Genomic DNA, 13,863 nt, shown 5'->3' with positions numbered 1-13,863 from the left:
AATACAGTATAATGAAACACAGTATAATGAAACACAGTATAATGAAATACAGTATAGTGAAATACAGTATAATGAAACACAGTATAATGAAATACAGTATAATGAAACACAGTATAATGAAACACAGTATAATGAAACACAGTATAATGAAACACAGTATAATGAAACACAGTATAATGAAATACAGTATAATGAAATACAGTATAGTGAAATACAGTATAATGAAACACAGTATAATGAAATACAGTATAATGAAACACAGTATAATGAAACACAGTATAATGAAACACAGTATAATGAAACACAGTATAATGAAATACAGTATAATGAAATACAGTATAATGAAACACAGTACAATGAAACACAGTATAATGAAACACAGTATAATGAAACACAGTATAATGAAACACAGTATAATGAAATACAGTATAATGAAATACAGTATAATGAAACACAGTATAATGAAACACAGTATAATGAAATACAGTATAATGAAACACAGTATAGTGAAATACAGTATAGTGAAATACAGTATAATGAAACACAGTATAATGAAACACAGTATAATGAAATACAGTATAGTGACATACAGTATAATGAAATACAGTATAATGAAACACAGTATAATGAAACACAGTATAATGAAACACAGTATAGTGAAATACAGTATAATGAAATACAGTATAATGAAACACAGTATAATGAAATACAGTATAATGAAATACAGTATAATGAAATACAGTATAATGAAACACAGTATAATGAAACACAGTATAATGAAACACAGTATAATGAAATACAGTATAATGAAATACAGTATAATGAAACACAGTATAATGAAATACAGTATAATGAAATACAGTATAATGAAATACAGTATAATGAAACACAGTATAATGAAACACAGTTTAATGAAATACAGTATAATGAAATACAGTTTAATGAAATACAGTATAGTGAAATACAGTATAATGAAATACAGTTTAATGAAACACAGTATAGTGAAATACAGTATAATGAAATACAGTATAATGAAACACAGTATAATGAAATACAGTATAATGAAACACAGTATAATGAAACACAGTATAATGAAATACAGTATAATGAAACACAGTATAATGAAACACAGTATAATGAAATACAGTATAATGAAATACAGTATAATGAAACACAGTATAATGAAACACAGTATAATGAAACACAGTATAATGAAATACAGTTTAATGAAACACAGTATAATGACATACAGTATAATGAAACACAGTATAATGAAACACAGTATAATGAAACACAGTATAATGAAATACAGTATAATGAAACACAGTATAATGAAATACAGTATAATGAAACACAGTATAATGAAATACAGAATAATGAAACACAGTATAATGACATACAGTATAATGAAACACAGTATAATGAAACACAGTATAATGAAACACAGTATAATGAAACACAGTATAATGAAATACAGTATAATGAAATACAGTATAATGAAATACAGTATAGTGAAATACAGCATAATGAAATACAGTATAGTGAAATACAGTATAGTGAAATACAGTATAATGAAATACAGTTTAATGAAACACAGTATAGTGAAATACAGTATAATGAAATACAGTATAATGAAATACAGTATAATGAAACACAGTATAATGAAATACAGTATAATGAAATACAGTATAATGAAATACAGTATAATGAAACACAGTATAATGAAATACAGTATAATGAAATACAGTATAATGAAACACAGTATAATGAAATACAGTATAATGAAACACAGTATAGTGAAATACAGTATAATGAAATACAGTATAATGAAATACAGTATAGTGAAATACAGTATAGTGAAATACAGTATAATGAAACACAGTATAATGAAATACAGTATAGTTAAATACAGTATAATGAAATACAGTATAGTGAAATACAGTATAATGAAATACAGTATAGTGAAATACAGTATAATGAAATACAGTATAGTGAAATACAGTATAATGAAACACAGTATAATGAAACACAGTATAAGGAAACACATATTTTTCATATGCACAGGGCACAGTGTAGTGTACACATTATTTGTAGTGTAGTATAGTGTAGTGTACACAGCACTTGTAGTGTAGTGTACACAGTATTTGTAATGTAGTGTGCACAGTATTTGTTGTGTAGTGTACACAGTATTTGGAGTGTAGTGTATGCTGTATTTGTAGTGTAGTGTAGTGTACACAGTATTTGCAGTGTAGTGTACACAGTATTTATAGTGTAGTGTGCACAGTATTCGTGGTGTAGTATAGTGTAGTGTACACAGTATTTGTATTGTAGTGCAGTGTACACATCATTTTTTGTGTAGTGTACACAGTATTTGTAATGTAGTGTGCACAGTATTTGTAGTGTAGTGTACACAGTATTTATAGTGTACTGTACACAGTATTTGTAGTGTAGTGTACGCAGATGCATCTACTCTTTCTGGTGTCCAGCAAAATTAAGGAAGTTTATACAATTTAAAAACATTACAATACATTCACAGATTTCACAACACACTGTGTGCCCTCAGGCCTCTACTCCACTACTACCGCATATCTACAGTACTAAATCCATGTGTATGTATAGTGTATATAATATTGTGTGTGTGTGTGTTGTGTAGTGTACATAGTATTTGTAGTGTAGTTTACACAGTATTTGTAGTGTAGTGTACACAGTATTTGTAGTGTATTGCACACAGTATTTGTAGTATATTGTACACAATAATTGCAGTGTAGTGTAGTGTACAAAGTATTTGTAGTGTACACATTATTTGTAGTGTAGTGTAGTGTAGTGTACACAGTATTTGTAGTGTGGTGTACACCGTATTTTGTAGTGTGGTGTACACATTATTTGTAGTGTAGTGTAATGTACACCGCATTTGAAGTATAGTGTACACAGTATTTGTAGTGTAGTGTGGTGTACACCATATTTGTAGTATATTGTACACACTAATTGCAGTGTAGTGTAGTGTACACAGTAGTTGTAGTGTAGTGTAGTGTACACCGTAATTGAAGTATAGCGTACACAGTATTTGTAGTGTAGTGCACAAAATATTTGTAGTGCAGTTTTGCTGGACCCCAGGAAGAGCAGCTGCTGCCTTGGCAAATACAATAAATAGAAATGCATATTTGTCAGGACAGTGTAGTGTACACCAAGCGTTTCCAAACCTTTTTCCCCCGGTGCCTCCCTTCCTGGACTGGGGAACATTTTTTTCACACAGGCACTTTTTGTTACACCAACTGTTCACAAATGTTGCACATGTAAAGCTTATTTCTTGCAGGTCTACTCATTTTGTCATGGGGTGCAAAGAAAATGGGGCAGTTTAGAGCAATTCTATACATACAGATCTGACATGGGCTAGTTGATCTGGACATGGGCTAGCTGATCTGGACATGGGCTAGCTGATCTGAAATGGGCTAGCTGATCTGGACATGGGCTAGCTGATCTGGACATGGGCTAGCTGATCTGGACATTGGCTAGCTGATCTGACATAGGCTAGCTGATCTGGACATGGGCTAGCTGATCTGAAATGGGCTAGCTGATCTGACATGGGCTAGTTGATCTGACATGGGCTAGTTGATCTGACATGGGCTAGCTGATCTGACATGGGCTAGCTGATCTGACATGGGCTAGCTGATCTGGACATGGGCTAGCTAATCTGACATGGGCTAGCTAATCTGACATGGGCTAGTTGATCTGAAATGGGCTAGCTGATCTGAAATGGGCTAGTTGATCTGAAATGGGCTAGTTGATCTGAAATGGGCTAGTTGATCTGAAATGGGCTAGTTGATCTGACATGGGCTAGCTGATCTGAAATGGGCTAGTTGATCTGAAATGGGCTAGCTGATCTGACATGGGCTAGCTGATCTGACATGGGCTAGTTGATCTGAAATGGGCTAGCTGATCTGACATGGGCTAGTTGATCTGAAATGGGCTAGCTGATCTGACATGGGCTAGTTGATCTGAAATGGGCTAGTTGATCTGAAATGGGCTAGTTGATCTGAAATGGGCTAGTTGATCTGACATGGGCTAGCTGATCTGACATGGGCTAGTTGATCTTAAATGGGCTAGCTGATCTGACATGGGCTAGCTGATCTGAAATGGGCTAGCTGATCTGACATGGGCTAGCTGATCTGACATGGGCTAGTTGATCTGGACATGGGCTAGCTGATGGACATGGGCTAGTTGATCTGACATGGGCTAGCTGATCTGACATGGGCTAGCTGATCTGACATGGGCTAGTTGATCTGACATGGGCTAGTTGATCTGAAATGGGCTAGCTGATCTGACATGGGCTAGTTGATCTGAAATGGGCTAGTTGATCTGACATGGGCTAGCTGATCTGAAATGGGCTAGTTGATCTGACATGGGCTAGCTGATCTGACATGGGCTAGCTGATCTGACATGGGCTAGCTGATCTGGAGAATGTTTCCAACTCCATAAATAATGTTTCTCTGATGGGATGACGAACACCATAAACAATGTTTCTCTGAATGGCTGACAAACACCATATAGGACATGCTGGAGAGAACAGTAAGATGCTGATAACATGGAACATGGGGAGGACAGGAGGAGTCATGGTAACAGATCAAGCTGTTCCTGGAAGACGCCACGTTGCGTCCCAAATAACATTTCTATATAGTGCACTACTTTTGACCAGGGCAGATAGGGCTGAGAAGCAGCCTGTGCGCTCTCTCTCTGTTTCTGCCCCCCACTTAACCACCTCCACCTCACAGCTCCCTCCTTGATATACTGTCGGGCTACTGCCCTCTGTGGGAGGAAAGCATGGAATTAGTTTATCTGAAGACAACAAGGCAGGGTGGACTGGGCATCCGGGCAAATGCCAGATGGGCTGGTCCATTTTTAGTCCAGTGGACATGTCTAACTTTTTAATCTGGCTGGTAATGGAGACCTCAAGGAAAAAAAATAGGCCGATTTTGGTGGCCTCAAAGGAGAAAATTATCTGTTGTGTTTGAAAGACCAGGGCCGATTTCTGGGCCCGGTCTGCCCCTGCGACTGCTGGTCAATTCAATGTGGTGGCTCATGTAGCATGAACAAAGAAGAGACAAACACACACACAACCCTATTGAGATAAAGCCAGAGATCATCACTCATAGAACCCTGGAGGGACAGAGTAGAGTAAACACACTCTACTGATGATGATGATGTTGAAGATGATGGTGATGTGGTAATGAGGGTGATGAGGATGAGGGTGAGGATAATGATGAGGATGAGTAAACATACTCTACTACAGCATTGCCTCCTGTTCGTGGTCATCAACATACTCTACTACAGCAGTGCCTCCTGTTCGTGGTCATCAACATACTCTACTACAGCAGTGCCTCCTGTTCGTGGTCATCAACATACTCTACTACAGCAGTGCCTCCTGTTCGTGGTCATCAACATACTCTACTACAGCAGTGCCTCCTGTTCGTGGTCATCAACACACTCTACTACAGCAGTGCCTCCTGTTCGTGGTCATCAACATACTCTACTACAGCAGTGCCTCCTGTTCGTGGTCATCAACATACTCTACTACAGCAGTGCTTCCTGTTCGTGGTCATCAACATACTCTACTACAGCAGTGCCTCCTGTTCGTGGTCATCAACATACTCTACTACAGCAGTGCCTCCTGTTCGTGGTCATCAACACACTCTACTACAGCAGTGCCTCCTGTTCGTGGTCATCAACATACTCTACTACAGCAGTGCCTCCTGTTCGTGGTCATCAACATACTCTACTACAGCAGTGCCTCCTGTTCGTGGTCATCAACATACTCTACTACAGCAGTGCCTCCTGTTCGTGGTCATCAACATACTCTACTACAGCAGTGCCTCCTGTTCGTGGTCATCAACATACTCTACTACAGCAGTGCCTCCTGTTCGTGGTCATCAACACACTCTACTACAGCAGTGCCTCCTGTTCGTGGTCATCAACATACTCTACTACAGCAGTGCCTCCTGTTCGTGGTCATCAACACACTCTACTACAGCAGTGCCTCCTGTTCGTGGTCATCAACATACTCTACTACAGCAGTGCCTCCTGTTCGTGGTCATCAACATACTCTACTACAGCAGTGCCTCCTGTTCGTGGTCATCAACATACTCTACTACAGCAGTGCCTCCTGTTCGTGGTCATCAACATACTCTACTACAGCAGTGCCTCCTGTTCGTGGTCATCAACATACTCTACTACAGCAGTGCCTCCTGTTCGTGGTCATCAATTTTGATGAATAATCAACAAATAATAAATTTTGATGAATAATCAACAAATAATACATTTTGATGAATAATCAATGAATAATACATTTTGATGAATAATCAACAAATAATAAATGTTGATGAATAATCAACAAATAATAAATGTTGATGAATAATCAACAAATAATACATTTTGATGAATAATCAATGAATAATACATTTTGATAAATGGCATCTTCCACGCGAAGAGGATGTCTTTGTCCTCAGCTGGGAGTATCCCTGTGGGGCTACAGAAAGCATAGCCAGTGCAACATGTGTAGCCACAGTACACACAGTGCTATATATGATGCCTTAGCAGCAGGGAGTTACAGTGGTGATGATGGTAATGATGAGGATGAGGATGAGGATGATGATGGTAATGATGAGGATGAGGATGATGGTAATGATGATGATGTTGAAGATGACGGTAATGAAGATGATGGTAATGATGAGGATGATGATGTTGAAGATGATGATGAAGATGATGGTGATGATGAGGGTAATGATGATGATGAAGGAAATGGTGATGTGGTAATGAGGGTGATGAGGATGAGGATTATGTTGATGATAGTGATGATGATGGCGGTGGTGGTGGTGGTGGTGATGCTGATGATAATGATCTCATCAGTGTTTTGGTGTTCTTTCTCTAGTTAAAGGGCGGACTCCAAAAGTCCCCATGGCTACAGCAAACGGAATCATGCCTAAACCAGCCCTCACAGCTATGGTGAGTCCCTTATTATCTATCTATCTGTCTATCTGTCTATCTGTCTATCTGTCTATCTGTCTGTCTGTCTGTCTGTCTGTCTGTCTGTCTGTCTGTCTGTCTGTCTGTCTGTCTGTCTGTCTGTCTGTCTGTCTGTCTGTCTGTATTCTATTCTAGAGACTCTATTTGCATGGGAAATATGTTAACATTGCCAAAGGAAGTGAAGTAGTTTAATATACAAAAGTGAAATAAACAATAAAAATCAACAGTAAACATTACACTCACAGAAGTTCTAAAAGAATGGAGACATGACAAACGTTATATTATGTATATATACAGTGTTGTAACGATGTGCAAATGGTTAATGTACAAAATGGAAAATAAATAAACATTATTTTTATTGTTATTTTTTTATATAATCTTTATTTAACCTGGTAGGCTAGTTGAGAACAAGTTCTCAGTTACAACTGCGACCTGGCCAAGATTAAGCAAAGCTGTATAAAAAACAACAACACAGAGTTGCACATTGGATAAACAAAACATACAGCCAATAATACAATAGAAAAATCTGTATACAGTGTGTGCAAATGTAGTAAGGAGGTACGGCAATAAATAGGCCATAATGGCGAAGTAATTACAATTTAGCAATTAACACTGGTGTGATAGATGTGCAGATGATGATGTGAAAGTAGAGATACTGGGGTGCAAAAGAGCAAAAAAGTTAATAAAAACAATATGGGGATGAGGTAGTTGGGTGGGCTATTTACAGATGGGCTATGTACAGGTGCAGCGATGGGTAAGCTGCTCTGACAGCTGATGCTTAAAGTTAGTAAGGGAGATATAAGTCTCCAACTTCAGGGATTTTTGCAATTCGTTCAAAAAATTGGCAGCAGAGAAGTGGAAGGAAAGGCGGCCAAAGGAAGTGTTGGCTTTGGGGATGACCAGCGAAATATACCTGCTGGAGCGTGTGCTACGGGTGGGTGTTGCTATGGTGTCCAGTGAGCTGAGATAAGGCAGAGCTTTACCGAGCAAAGACTTATAGATGACCTGGAGCCAGTGGGTTTGGCGATGAATATGAAGCGAGGGCCAGCCAAAGAGATCATACAGGTCGCAGTGGTGGGTAGTATATGGGGCATTGGTGACAAAACGGATGGCACTGTGATAGACTGCTGAGTAGAGTGTTGGAGGCTATTTTGTAAACGACATCGCCGAAGTCAAGGATTGGTAGGATAGTCAGTTTTAAGAGGGTATGTTTGGCAGCATGAGTGAAGGAGGCTTTGTTTGCGAAATAGGAAGCCGATTCTAGATTAAATTTTGGATTGGAGATGTTTAATATGAGTCTGGAAGGAGAGTTTACAGTCTAGCCAGACACCTCATCATCATCATCATCACCATCACCGTTTATCGAAGTCGGGTTTGTTTTCAAATTCTTTGTGGATCTGTGTAATCTGAGGGAAATATGTATCTATAATATGGCCATGCATTTGTCAGGAGGTTAGAAAGTGCAGCTCAGTTTCCACCTCATTTTGTGGGCAGTGTGCACATAGCCTGTCTTCTCTTGAGAGCCAGGTCTGCCTACAGCGGCCTTTCTCAATAGCAAGGCTATGCTCACGGAGTCTGTACATAGTCAAAGCTTTCCTTAAGTTTGGGTCAGTCACAGTGGTCAGGTATTCTGCCACTGTGTACTCTCTGTTTAGGGCCAAAAAGCATTCTAGTGTGCTCCGTTTTTGAATTTTTTTGAATTTATTATCTTTTTGATTTCTCATGATTTGGTTGGGTTTAATTGTGTGGCTGTCCTGGGGCTCTGTTTGTGTTTGTGAACAGAGCCCCAGGACCAGCTTGCTTAGGGGACTCTTCTCCAGGTTTGTCTCTCTGTAGGTGATGGATTTGTTATGGAAGGTTTGGGAATCGCTTCCTTTTAGGTGGTTGTAGAATTTAACGGATCTTTTCTGGATTTTGATAATTAGCGGCTATCGGTCTAATTCTGCTCTGCATGCATTATTTGGGGTTTTACGTTGTACACTGAGGATATTTTTGCAGAATTCTGCATGCAGATTCTCAATTTGGTGTTTGTCCCATTTTGTGAATTCTTGGTTGGTGAGCGGACCCCAGACCTCACAACCATAAAGGGCAATGGGTTCTATAACTTATTCAAGTATTTCTAGCCAGATCCTAATTTGTATGTTGAATTTTGTGTTCCTTTGATGGCATAGAAGGCCCTTCTTGCCTTGTCTCTCAGATCATTCACAGCTTTGTGGAAGTTACCTGTGGCGCTGATGTTTAGGCCAAGGTACTGTATGTATTGTTTTTTGTGTGCTCTAGGCCAACGGTGTCTAGATGGAATTTGTATTTGTGGTCCTGGCGACTGGACCTTTTTGAAACACGATTATTTTGGTTTTACTGAGATTTACTGTCAGGTTCCAGGTCTGACAGAATCTGTGCAGAATATCTAGGTGCTGCTGTATGCCCTCCTTGGTTGGTGACAGAAGCACCAGATCATCAGCAAACAGTAGACATTTGACTTCAGATTCTAGTCGGGTGAGGCTGGGTGCTGCAGACTGTTCTAGTGCCCTCGCTAATTCGTTGATATATATGTTGAAGAGGGTTGGGCTTAAGCTGCATCCCTGTCTCACCCCACAGCCCTGTGGGAACATTTTTGTGTTTTTGCCAATTTTAACCGCACACTTGTTTGTGTACATGGATTTTAGAATGTTGAATGTTTTTCCCCCAACACCACTTTCCATCAATTTGTATAGCAGACCCTCATGCCAAATTAAGTCGAAGGCTTTTTTTAAATCAACAAAGCATGAGAAGACTTTGCCTTTGTTTTGGTTTGTTTGTTTATCAATTAGGGTGTGCAGGGTGAATACGTAGTCTGTCGTACGATATATTTGTAAAAAGCCAATCTGACATTTGCTCAGTACATTGTTTTCACTGACGAAATGTACGAGTCTGCTGTTAATGATAATGCAGAGGATTTTCCCAAGGTTGCTGTTGGTCAAATTTGTCTCCACTTTTGTGGATTGTTGTGATCAGTCATTGGTTCCAAATATTGGAGAAGATGCAAGAGTTAAGGACGATGTTAAAGAGTTTTAAGTATAGCCAATTGGAATTTGTGGTCTGTATATTTGATCCTTTCATTTAGGATACCATCAACACCACAGGCCTTTTTTGGGTTGGAGGGTTTTTATTTTGTCCTGTAGTTCCTTCAAGGTAATTGGAGAATCCAGTGGGTTCTGGTAGTCTTTAATAGTTGATTCTAGGATTTGTATTTGATCATGTATATGTTTTTGCTGTTTGTTCTTTGTTATAGAGCCAAAAAGATTGGAGAAGTGGTTTACCCATACATCTCCATTTTTGATAGATAACTCTTTGTGCTGTTGTTTGTTTAGGTTTTTCCAATTTTCCCAGAATAGTTTTTATTTAACATTTATTTATCTAGGCAAGTCAGTTAAGAACAAATTCTTGTTTACAATGACAGCCTACCTGCCTTGTTCAGGGACAGAATGACAGATTTTTACCTTTTCAGCTTGGGGATTCGATTCAGCAACCTTTTGGATATTGGCCCAATGCTTTAACCACTAGGCTACCTGCTGGTTATTGGCCCAATGCTTTAACCACTAGGCTACCTGCTGGTTATTGGCCCAATGCTTTAACCACTAGGCTACCTGCCGCCCCTCCACTCTAACCACTAGGCTACCTGCCGCCCCTCCACTCTAACCACTAGGCTACCTGCCGCCCCATGCGGTTAGACGCGCTGTTCCTGCTTTTTCCGTAGTACTTCTGTATTGTTTAAGTGATTCTACATAGTGAAGGCATATATTCATGTTTTTGGTTGGACAGGTTTCTCAATTTCTTTTAGGTTTTTACATTCTTCATCAAACCATTTGTCATTGTTGTTCATTTCATTCGGTTTTCTGTTAGAAATTTATAGATTTGATAGGGAAGCTGAGATGTCAAATATATTGTTAAGATTTTCTACTGCCAAGTTTACACCTTCACTATTACAGTGGAACGTTTTGTCCAGGAACATGTCTAGAAGGGATTGAATTTGTTGTTGCCTAATTGTTTTTTGGTAGGTTTCCACACTACATTCCTTCCATCTATAGCATTTCTTAATATTATTCAGTTCCTTTGGTTTTAATGCCTCATTATTGAGTATTGCTCTGTTCAAGTAGACTGTGATTTTGTTGTGATCTGATAGGGGTGTCAGTGGGCTGACTGTGAACGCTCTGAGAGACTCTGGGTTGAGGTAAGTGGTAAAGTAGTCAGTACTACAACTGATATTTATCTATCTGTCCATCTATTTATCTTTCCATCTATCCTCCTATCCATCCATCCATCCATCTATCTGTCCATCTATTTATCTTTCCATCTATCCTCCTATCCATCCATCCATCCGTATTTATATCTGTCTATCCATCCATCTGCTCGTCCGTCCGTCTAGCTATCTGTCCATCCATCCGTCCGTCCGTCTATCCATCCATCCGTCTATCTAAATATAGATCTACCTATGTGCATTGAAGTAGAAGCGCTTAATCTTTCTTGTAGAATGTTTTCCCTGATTAATGTTTCTCTACTGTTCCCTCCTCTCTATTGTTTACATCCTAGTCTGCACCCCAAATGTTCAGTATATAGGGAATAGGGTGTAATTTGGGACTCAGCCCTAGATTGTGACATCAGTGTCCAGTGAGTGTTGTTGTCTGGAACACGTTTCCTCTCCTGAAGACTCTACCTCTATAATGCTCTGACTGTCTGACTGTCTAGATCTGTTTATATCAGTCTGATTTTATTGTATGTATTATATATATATATATATATGTTCTCCAGATGCTACTAATGGATATTTACACTGGTCCCTCCTCCCCCTAATCCCTCACATCATCCGCTTCCCCTCCCCCTCCCCTCCACCTCCCCCTCAGCTTCCTCCTCCCCCTCAGCCTCCTCCTCCTCCCCCTCCCCCTCCTCCTCCTCCTCCCCCCCCCCCCTCCCCCTCCCCTCCCATTCTCCATTTCCTCCCACTCCTCCTCTTCATGGAGACATATTTGGGATTCCTTCCTTTTACCTAAACTGTTTCCTCTCATCATCAGACCAGTTGGCCAGGCTTTTACCTAAACCGTTTCCTCTCATCATCAGACCAGTTGGCCAGGCTTTTACCTAAACCGTTTCCTCTCATCATCAGACCAGTTGGCCAGGCTTTTACCTAAACCGTTTCCTCTCATCATCAGACCAGTTGGCCAGGCTTTTACCTAAACCGTTTCCTCTCATCATCAGACCAGTTGGCCAGGCTTTTACCTAAACCGTTTCTAGTTTTGCACAGTCTCTGTACTCTGTTGTGTGTACCACTGTTTTTGTTATTGTTCCCGAAAAAAAGCCTTCATTTTAAACATCCCACCACAGTACCATTGACCTCGTAGGGGCCGTGTTCCACTCCGGTCCTATTGGGAGGAGGAACAAAAGCAGGATGGTTGTCAGATTGTTGCACAGCTGAATAGAGCCGACAGGGCCGTAACTCGAGTTGACAATGTGTGGCTACTGTGATCAGTCCCTGATTGCCCTAGAATGGGAGAGAAACCTCCACCACCACATTAGGCTTGCATTATTCAACGGGCGTGCTTAGAGAGAGAGAGAGAGAGAGAGAGAGAGAGAGGCAGAATAGAGAGAGAGAGGCTTGCTTTGGCAATGTTAACATATGTTTCCCATGCCAATAAAGCCCCTTGAATTTAATTGAATTGAATAGAGAGAGAGAGAGAGAGAGAGAGGTAGAGAGAGAGAGACAGAGAGAGAGAGAGAGAGAGAGAGAGAGGAGAGAGAGAGAGAGAGACAGAGAGAGAGAGAGAGAGAGGGAGCTTCATCTGTTCCACTGCATCTCACCGGTGACAGCACACTGGGGTTCATCAGTAGCCTCCTACAGCTCAACAGAAGTGTACCTCGCGGGTGTTTTCTACCGTAGCATTACCTTTATCCTAGGCATCTAACAGCACGGCGCGGGACTTTTGGAATCCAGACTTAGAAAGCTTGATGCCGCATGCAGTGAGCAGGTAAAATAATTTAACACATTACCCTGTTCATTTTTACGAAGAGTTCTATTTGTGGTAAAGAGAGAGAGAAGTCCTAAGAGGTCAGTGGAGCTAGCTGACGGACTGCAGAGAGAGAGACAGAAGACCTAAAGAGCTCAGTGGAGCTAGCTGACGGACTGCAGAGAGAGAGACAGAAGACCTAAAGAGCTCAGTGGAGCTAGCTGACTGCAGAGAGAGAGACAGAAGTCCTAGAGAGGTCAGTGGAGCTAGCTGACTGCAGAGAGAGAGACAGAAGCCCTAAAGAGCTCAGTGGAGCTAGCTGACTGCAGAGAGAGAGACAGAAGTCCTAAAGAGGTCAATGGAGCTAGCTGACTGCAGAGAGAGAGACAGAAGCCCTAAAGAGCTCAGTGGAGCTAGCTGACTGCAGAGAGAGAGACAGAAGTCCTAGAGAGGTCAGTGGAGCTAGCTGACTGCAGAGAGAGAGACAGAAGCCCTAAAGGGCTCAGTGGAGCTAGCTGACGGACTGCAGAGAGAGAGACAGAAGTCCTAAGAGGTCAGTGGAGCAAGCTGACTGCAGAGAGAGAGAGAAGTCCTAGAGAGGTCAGTGGAGCTAGCTGACTGCAGAGAGAGAGAGAAGTCCTAGAGAGGTCAGTGGAGCTAGCTGACTGCAGAGAGAGAGACAGAAGCCCTAAAGAGCTCAGTGGAGCTAGCTGACTGCAGAGAGAGAGACAGAAGTCCTAAAGAGGTCAATGGAGCTAGCTGACTGCAGAGAGAGAGACAGAAGCCCTAAAGAGCTCAGTGGAGCTAGCTGACTGCAGAGAGAGAGAGAAGTCCTAGAGAGGTCAGTGGAGCTAGCTGACTGCAGAGA

General features: G+C 40.6%; 1 protein-coding gene across 1 annotated transcript in view; it reads left to right on the top strand.

Moving 5' to 3' along the window:
- The window catches only part of LOC139544447 (A-kinase anchor protein 2-like), a 148,915-nt gene that overhangs the window by 67,962 nt on the left and 67,090 nt on the right, over positions 1–13,863 (top strand). Inside the window, exon 3 of the mRNA XM_071351556.1 lies at positions 6,923–6,996. Coding sequence (XP_071207657.1) covers positions 6,923–6,996 — 74 coding nt within the window. The remainder of the gene's footprint in view (positions 1–6,922; positions 6,997–13,863) is intronic.

This window comes from Salvelinus alpinus, chromosome 18 (assembly GCF_045679555.1).
Source record: "Salvelinus alpinus chromosome 18, SLU_Salpinus.1, whole genome shotgun sequence".
Classification (NCBI taxonomy): domain Eukaryota; kingdom Metazoa; phylum Chordata; class Actinopteri; order Salmoniformes; family Salmonidae; genus Salvelinus; species Salvelinus alpinus.
This window is presented reverse-complemented; position numbering and strand designations above follow the sequence as displayed.